The sequence below is a fragment of the Scophthalmus maximus genome, chromosome 10 (genome assembly GCF_022379125.1).
Source record: "Scophthalmus maximus strain ysfricsl-2021 chromosome 10, ASM2237912v1, whole genome shotgun sequence".
NCBI classification, from domain to species: Eukaryota; Metazoa; Chordata; class Actinopteri; order Pleuronectiformes; family Scophthalmidae; genus Scophthalmus; species Scophthalmus maximus.
In genome coordinates this window covers 8,594,029-8,603,536 of record NC_061524.1, presented here as the reverse complement: position 1 = coordinate 8,603,536, position 9,508 = coordinate 8,594,029, and the positions used below count along the sequence as shown (strand labels likewise).

Below are 9,508 nucleotides of genomic sequence, written 5' to 3'. Positions count from 1 at the left end.
TACACTGAACACGTTTATTTTTAGAACCGATAATGATGTACATTCTGTTACAAAATGAACCAACACAGTTTCACCTACTGATGTCGGGGCAATTGGCCTGCAGGACCCAGACAAAGCTAAACACATGTTTGAAAAAAAAAAAAGACAAAGCATCAGAATCAAAATGTGTACAAACGAAGGCGAGGGATGTCTGTTTGACATCCCTGGCCTCTACCTTATTTGCATGTACTCCTGACATTTTCATGCTGGCTCACAAAGGCACCATCTGCCTTCTGAAGGCAAATAGATAACCAAACCTGAATGGAAAAAAAATTGACAATGTTATTGTAATGTAAAAATAGAAAATATATTTTCAAAACTTTGAATACAATATATCACCTGAATTTACGTAATTAGCTTATTAATCCTCCTTCAGCGGGTGATATGATTTTCATGAGGCACTTGGTGTGTAATGTGCTCATGAGTCTGGAGGAGGAGGATGCATCACTCCCTGCAGCATAAAAATCTGACAGAAATTGCCCCCCCCCCCCCCCTTTCCTCTATGTGCAATTTCCTGATGTGATCCCTGCTTAATCTGAGTGTCACTCGCAGACTAAGCCGCCCCATGTAACACTATTACATCAAAATCAGGCCAGTGAACTCTGCAGCATAATACTTCCTTATGGTATTACCACATGACTCTTCTGTGCCTGACCCGGAGACAATGAAGTTCATCTGAAGACACCTTGTCTGAACTTGACTTGAAGGCATCAGGAGCAACAAGTAAATGCTTGGCTTTTGAGAACTGTGAGGTGCCGCCTGTCAAATAGCGGTAGGATTAGGTTATCTTGACCTTGGCACAAACATATACACACACACACACACACACACACACACACACACACTTATACGCACACAAGAAGAGTATGCATATTATATATGTATTTTATTGTCCTAGCACCACTATAACAACGTAGACAAGCTTCAAGCTCCTATCAGTATGACAATTATTTTTACTCTTCATCTTTGACTGGATGATTCATTAGTAGTGACACACCCGTTGTGTTGTGAGCTGACCACATGGCACCAAGACATAAAGTTCTCTTCAAGGTCACTTTTCTTTATCAGGGAGTTACATCACACGTGTACACATATGTACATTTTGAATGTGGAAGATACAGTTTGCCAAATTGCGCTCGTGGTTGATTTAGTGTGGATGGACTAACAGATGGAGCGGTGGGTGGTTTGGTTTTTCACATAAAACGTTTTAGCAACTACAGAAGAGCATGAGAAAGTCGTTGAACTTATTTCTTTTACATCTTTTTCCTCAACGACTTTATATGGAAATGTAAAAAAAACCTAAAAAACAACCCATATGGTATTGACATTTGAAGTTTCCTATGTTGCCTGGTGGGATGAGTTTACTTTTGACTTTAATATATTCCTTCCTTGCTCAGTGGGGTTTGCTTGCATCACCCTGACCACACACTTGACTCTGTTGACTGACAAAAGGATTAACACAGAGCCAATATGTATTTTTGAAAGGTATGAGAATTAAAAGCTACTCTATGGGAGGACTTGGTGAATAAATAGGCGGTTGAGACCAAGCAGAGTGGTAAAGCTGCCTGGATTGCTTCATAAATCTTGGTCCACCCACTGGTTTGGCTGCTGATTTGATATCCACAGTGTTTGGGAGGGGGAGGTAGCGAATCATGACCGGCGAGAAGACTGTGGTCCTCGTCACCATGTTCATCAGCCCGCTCTCTCCTCCACAGGAAGTCCTGCAGCGAATACTCCCTGAACGGAAATGCTATTTTCGTAGGTCTGCCACTTAATGACATGTACTGTTGGGATCAGGAGTGCAATAGAGGTTTATTTGTAAGGGTCGCTTCAATCAGGTTTGACCACATCAAGTGTGGAAGTGACTTAAATTAGAATCTGTCAAGACCCTAACCCAAAGTATAACCATGATGTTTAACTAAGGAACAGCTTTGTGTACTTCATTTTGAAGTTGAATGTCCAGGAGTGTGGGGGCATATGGTTCACAATACAAGAAAATAAATATTTAGCCATAATTTAGCCTTAATGTTTAGATGTGCTACTTTTTCCACATCACTTGAGAACAAAGGCTTATTTTGATGATTTTTTTAGAGGCAATATCATTTTGCATGCTGACATGTCTTATGAAACTACTAAGTTCAATATCTGAAGGTGAAATCTCTGCTAAAGCTCATTTTGTCAGCCCACATAAGAATACCTGAGCTATGGCGCCAGAGAGATAAAAGCATAAAGAGAAATGTGCCACATACTGCCCTCTGCAGACCGCGGATTGCATGGGCACAAGCTGTTAATGACATTATACAGTATACTGCATGAATCCCACACAGCCCTGACTGACCAGTTGTTCAGATGTGGTGGTCCAGTATCCACTAAAAAATAGAGCAAAAAAGATTCCTCAAGTCACATCTGTATTACAGTCATGCATTATTTAGCCTGTTTACACTCAACTTAGAGTAAATCCCCAGCGCTCTCCACCGCGATAATTAAAAATGAGGAATTATCTTTTGTTGGAGTGGTTCTCCATCCCACCAGTAAGAGTTCCACACAACTGAAGCTATTCTGGAGCTACAGAGCACACCTTTGACTTGTCATCCCTGATGCATCACTGGTTTTCTACATTTCCTACTTATATTGGATAGCCGGCAGTAGAAGGACGACAGACAATGCGGGGGAGAGAGAAACGGGGAAGGACATGCAGTAAAGATGCGCACTGAGAATGCAGACGTTAAAGGTCACGGTCAGCACCTGGGCCTCGAGGGCATTCTTACTTATATTATTTATGTAGCATAAAACTGGTCAGGAAATTACAGTTTTTATTAACTGTCTGCTCTTGAGGCTGGATGGAGTACAACCATCACAGCCCTCCCATGTTTAAATACATGAGGACACATCTTAAAACTCTGAAAAAAAATATAGTACAACACCAAAAGCAGCTATGACCTCAATACTAAAAATATGATATGCTAACAACTATGACAGTCAAAAAGGTAATATAATTAGTCTATACAAAAGTAGACTTTGGGGAAGAAGAGTTATAATGGCTTGCATTAGATTGTACACATGTACTAAATAAAGTGGCCACTGAGTGAAGTTGGTTAGTTAAATGTCATTGGGTGACAAGTCGACCATGTCCAAGGTTTCCGATACAATAACTGTAAGATGCCATTTCAAACCAGAACCTAATACTCTGCATTATAATGTGACATATCAAAGAAACCAACAGGGACAATAATCTCAGTTCAACAAACACAGTTTTGTATTTTATTTAAAACTATCATCATAGTAGTGCACAGCACTGACTGAAATCCTCTGTGTACAGAAGAGCAACAATTTTCTCTGCAAATAAATTGTGACATCTAGAGGAGTATATTCTTTCCTACTTACACAAATGACACTCGTGAAAACAAAAACAAATTTCAAGGCACCGACGTAAATCCCTTTGGTTTCTGTCCTTTTAACTATATAGTAATGACCCTAAATACTACAGGCACAGGGAAAATACATTCAATACTTCTGAGGTACTTTGGCTTAATTAAATACAAGACTTTTGGTCTGTAGCTAAATTATACAGTAACACTAGTCAGTACAGTGGTGCAAACTCTGCCTCCAGTAACCTCGCAACGGCATTCATTCCAGATGTCTCAAATGTCTTGAAAAATAAAAGAAAAAAAAAATCCTCACGCAAGCTCTCCACAGAAAATTACAGCAGAGAATGCATATTGCACATTGCGTACACCTTATGGTTTAAAGTGCTGCATCAATCACATCAAGTCTCTTCAAATTAAAAACACGCGTTTATCCCCCCGTCGAGTGTATTCCTTTCTGTTGAAGAGAAACAGATCACCACCTCATTTCTCTTCCTCCTCAAAAAAAAAGCCTAAATCCTTGAGATCCATCATCTGTCAAAGCACGGAGCAGCGCAGGTGTAGTGCATGCTGACTTGGTAAGCCCTGTTGCCAATGTTGGACTTTGGATCCAGCGAGGCAGTGATGGCCTGGGTGTTGCCGTGCTGGGGGCCGTTCGGAGCCTGCAGGCCGGTGGTGGAGTGGCTGAGGTAGGAGGCAGGCCTGTGGTTCGCCTGCTGATACTGCATGCTTGGCCGGTGCAGGTACTGGGCCACAGTGGCTGTCTGGCCTGAACTGTGGTACACCATCTGCTGCTGCTGGCACTTCTGCTTGTTGGCCTCTCTGACGTCACTGTCATGTGCACTGAGTAAAAAAACAAAAGGGAAGAGTTTGCACTGTTGATTAGTGAAGAAGCTATTGGATATGAATTGACACGTGTCTCTTGTTGACTGTGTAGTGTGAAATGTTTAGGCGAATGTCTGTTCTTAATGCTTGTGAGAATTCTTCATCGTGTGCCAGCGAATACTGGTCAGTATCCATCTGCATCAATGTCACCAAGACACATTCCTGTATTAAATTGTCTTTGTTTACTACTTAAATCAACTGTCGAGCATGTACAGAATTTAGCGTTTTCTGAGGTACACACATGAGTAGTTTCTCGGCACATGGGACCAGGTTCTCCCATGTGTAGCCTGTGAGGCGCTGCAGTTGTGGTGGCCATGTCGGGGACAGGTGCAGGACGAGGCGGGAGGCGGCCACACACGCGGCGGCCAATAGAGAGGGGGCAAAACACAAAAACACATGATCTGAGGAGAAGAAAGAAAACAGCAATCCATCAACACATGCAGCAGGAAAACTGCACTGTGAAAAAAATTGGCAGGAACTTCTAATTTTGTCAAAATTGAGTAGCGATGTGATTTTATTACAGTAGATTAGGGAGATACTTTAGGGTGATAATTCAACCTATAGAAAACCAAAATCATTTATTTAGATTTAAACTTAAACTTTCTCCATTTTTGGGGAAAACCTTTTTAAATGACTACTATAGGTCTTTGGATCACACACACTGTGGTACACTGACAAAACCTGAAATACCTTACAAATTACAAATTTACCTTGCAAGGAAACTTCCAGGAAATAATCAGCATACTTGGCTATGTATAATCGAGACTTCTCCAGGCAGGTCAAAGGCCAGCCATCATGGAGGTCTCCCTCGTGGATGGCAATAGACAGGCAGTATTCTATGAAATGAGCGGCTGTGGGCAGGTACAGGTTCCACTGGAAGGTTTCGAGCAGGAGCAGCTCCATGTGCAGTAAACCCTGCTTGGTCAGGACCAGGTTCATGGAGCTGATGCAGCCCAGGCTGTTCAACAACTCCAGCTTTGGCACCCGGTCTTCCCTTTCCTCAAACTTACCTGAAGAGAGGAATATTTGGAGGGTAAACCAAACACAACATCACTACAGAGGCTGAGAGTGTGAGGTCGGTGACACGCTTACTGGCCAACAGGAGACACGAGAGCGAGACAACGGCAAGCTGCGGCTCCGTGACATCATAGCGGTCCATGAAGAGGTCCAGCAAGTAGACGCCCAGGTGTCTGGCCGTGGGACACAGCCTGAAGTGGTTGCTGATGACGGCTATGAGGTCCGCATAGTATCGCCTCAAATTCAGCTGAGGGGACTGGCCCTTGTAGGACGGCAACTTGAGCTCCTGTTAGAGCACATATTGAGTTTGAGATCTCAGAGCATAAAAATATTGACAGTCATTCAATTTTTTGTATGTTTCTTTTTTGTTATAATACTGTGTATACACAAAACCACACTAGAGATGGACTGATGAATGGGTCAGGGCCGATGTAGGTTCATCACAGATATACTGATATCCGATGAATGGGTCTGGGCCGATATACGATCATCGATATACTAATATTGGCATGTGTCGGCTGGTCACAAGACACTAGACTTTGACATCTTTCTCATATCCTATTGTTATATATTGTATCTAATAAAGTATTGTACAATACTACAGTGACATAGTTGGTGTAAACTGTGATTTGTGTTAAGTGGCATGTGTCCGTTTCATCATGCCAAATTAAATTAAATTCGCTGAAAAAGAGTTCCCCTATTTTTCGTCTGTCTTAAAAATATATCGTATCGATATGCCAAAAATCCAGATACACTCACAGAACCCCGATTTAACACGAAATAGTGTGTGTGTGTGTGTGTGTGTGTGTGTGTGTGTGTGTACATGAAGGCAGTTAATGCAAACAAATGAATGACACATGAAAGTTGGCAGCCATCACACGAAGTTATTGTGGCCCACTCACTTTGTACCGCAGCGCCTGGTATATGTCTGTGGCCAGTTGTCCTATCCACCATTGGTCCTCCAGCTCCATTTAATCCAGTGCTTTGGACAAACCTGCGGAAAGGCAAAAAACGGGCCGATACTCTGCTGTACAATACTTTCCAGTGAAAGATGCTGTGCACACGGAAAAACGACGCCTGCCAGACAACAGCCTCATCACTGTTCACGGTAGCGGGTCAGCAGTGGGCACCGGGATCGATCGCCTGTCGTTCATTGTGTGCGTGTGTGTGTGTGTGTGTGGGGGTGGGTGTGTGTTTGTAAACTAGAGGAACCCCCCCCCCCCCCAAAAAAAAAAAGATGAGGCTGTTGTCGTTCTGTCAGTGGGAACTCACCCAATGACTGGATGTTACGGCCAGTTTTTACACTGAAGTAAACTTCAATTCAAACCAGCCGGACGTGCCTGCGCACACTCGCTTGTTGTAGTCAGGTCCGCTCAGCACGCGTTCAGCAAACGCTGCTGCCGCCTTCAAGTGCCGCCCGGAAACTGCCCCTTCTTCACGTTGAGAGCGCACGAACGAGCAACGGAAATTAATCGTACAAAGTCGAATGTCTGCGTGAAAGTCGTCATGGAAAGAGTGGCGAAAAAAAGCACAACACCAATAAAACACATTTAAACACCACATTTTTTGATTCAAGACAAGGCTACATTATATCTCGAATTGTATATTCGATTCCACTAAAGTAGGCTAAACACACCTGCATACAGCTTGATTCATTTAAAAAAAAAATGGAAATAAGTACATTCATAAAAAATCTTTGGTAATACGTCACTTCAGCCAGAAAAAAAATGGTTAATGGGCAACTTCTGAGAGGAGTGAGAATTGTCCGATTAGCACGTGAAAGCATCACTCCATTGTTTGGGACCGAGAGTGCTACACAAGACGCAGCCAATTACGAGTAAGTATGGCAAATGCCAACATCCAATCGCTGCATGGACTGCTGGCAGCCAGACGCAGCCAATGCCCAATAAGGTAAAGTTATCATTTATATACAGTCTATGATTAAGACCCAATATTCCTGAACAACATGACGCTACAATGTGTGAACTCACTGATGTCTGGGGTTTTATTTTGCACTAGAATGCAGTATTTACTGAAAGCTTGATCAGATATACTGATATTGATCAGGTTGATTTGACCTGGCACACATATTAAGCAATTTAAGACAATTTATATAAAGACTATATGGAAAAGCGCTTGAGATGTCTCTTTAATTTAATTTCAAGTAACGTTTTTTTTATTTAACTTTCATGATAGTCATGTGCCCAAGCTATACACAAATACAAAAACCCTGCCAGTGAATCATTAGGTGTTGTGCCATGAATGTGTGAATGTATGAAATATGGTGCAGATATCATTTTTTGGGTGACATTTACTATAATCAATGTGGTGTCACCTACATCTTAGCATCTTTCTTATCTACCAGGTCAGCGTAGCACAACCTAAAAACTCCATTCGATCAATATTACAATATTTCAAATATATTCCCAAACCACCTTCCTCTCAGAGAAGCAGCCATTCATGTTGAGTTTAATGTTGACAAAATCTGCAGTCTCATTTATGTTGCGCAAAGTCAAAAAGGGGCCAGTGTGCCCCAGCAGCATAGCACAATTCAATCTGACCTGAATAGGTTAAATCAACATCAGTGTTATACAATAGCTTCCCTGTCTTTTGAGAGAGAAAAAAAGGAATTTCATCTAATGTATTGTCCCATGTTACCTGAATAACTCATAAAAAGCATTGTTTGTATGTGGCATTAAAGGGCTCGGCTGATTATAAACAATCCTTTTTACAGACATGCAATGTCCAGTAGTGAAGCAGTCTGGCAGATTTTAGTGGGAGCTATAGGAGAATATGTCTTGTTTTGATTTGTAGTATAGTTGTTTATTGTGTCTATAAGGAAACTTCACTGAAGGCCTCCATGTTGCTCCATGTTGTGCTTAAATTAAAAAAAAAAGAGCAGTCCAGGGGTGGTAGCTGCATGCAAGCGGCGAGTCGGTCTTAAGAGGATTGGTAATGCTATCCACTCTGTGGTAGAAGCTGTTGAGACGGTGGGTAGTTTCGTTCTTAATGGATTGGAAATGTCTCCCAGAGGAAACAAAGGGTGTCCCGCGTAGAGGGAGCTGGTGGCCGTCCTTTTCTGTGCTTTTCTTCCCCCTGGTGTCACGCAGCTCCTTGGTGGAGGGCAGCTGACAGCCATTGACCTACTCAGAAGTGTGAACAGCCCCACATGCTGATCTCTCTAAGGACAGACGTAGAAAAAACAGACAGAAAAATACAAAAGCGCAGGGTGTAAGTGCTCTCTCAGTTATTGACTTTTCATTGGACCAGCGAGTGTAATGATTCCATTTGCAGAAAGAACTTTACCTTTCAGGATTGTGGGGCTGGTGATTCCAAAGATCTTGAATGACTCGTCTGGTTTCTAGATTTAAACCATCCATCTTCTACTTCTTGACAATGATATATTTTCCTAATCTTAGTCAGAAATGCCTGTATGGACTTGACCTTAGTTCTGTTCCAGCTTGTTGGTGCAGCACAAAGTTTATTCTGCCCATATAGGCTCATGCATTTGATTTAATAGCAAAGCTACTTGCAGGTTAAATATACAGGATACCTTAAGGTCATAATAGCAGTATAATCGAAAAAGAAAGTTGGTCCAACACATGAACATCAGTAAATACCAGAGTACATGCTTATTTTTTTAAACTACATTTAGTTAAATATTAAAATGAATTCTAAATGTGTATAAAACAACAGTTAACTAAATCATTCACCAAAAAAGGTCACTTCTGTGAATTAGTCTCCACCACAGAAGCTGGATGCAGCGAAGTGTCTCACACTCACTGAGCTCAGGCCCAGCGGGGTTTTTTTTTTATGGCTGTTATTGAACTGTGGGTAGTAGCACTTCATTGTGCATTAATGTGATTTACGAACTACTGGACAGACCCAAAGGGCATCCTGCTTCTCTCGGTCATATAACTAAAGCTTCAGTCCACACGTGTTTCACAGGATAGTGGTTTGACATTGTGCACTTAACACATACCCAAGTGAACATAAAAAAAGACAAAATATTCGTAATATTTAAACAAAAATGATTGAAAACCCATTGAAAAATGATCTTGTGTATTTTTTATCATATTCTTATTGCTCCCTGTTGAGCCAACCAAACCAAACACACTGTCTCTTTTGGGTTTTCTGTTAATTATTGTCAGAAAGTTAGTAGATAAGAATTAAATAAACAATACAGCTTTTTACTTAAATTC

The 9,508-nt window shown here is 41.6% G+C and overlaps 1 protein-coding gene across 1 annotated transcript; it reads right to left on the bottom strand.

The window, feature by feature from the left end:
- Positions 1–3,254: 3,254 nt before the first annotated feature.
- On the bottom strand, positions 3,255–6,779 carry ccnj (cyclin J). Its single transcript, XM_035606014.2, has 6 exons — positions 6,579–6,779; positions 6,209–6,300; positions 5,382–5,592; positions 5,000–5,299; positions 4,531–4,690; positions 3,255–4,247 (listed from the first exon to the last, which is right to left on the bottom strand). Exons 2-6 carry the CDS (start codon positions 6,275–6,277, stop codon positions 3,935–3,937), a joined length of 1,053 nt encoding a protein of 350 aa, XP_035461907.2. The 5' UTR covers positions 6,278–6,300; positions 6,579–6,779; the 3' UTR covers positions 3,255–3,934.
- Between the last annotated feature and the right edge of the window lie 2,729 nt (positions 6,780–9,508).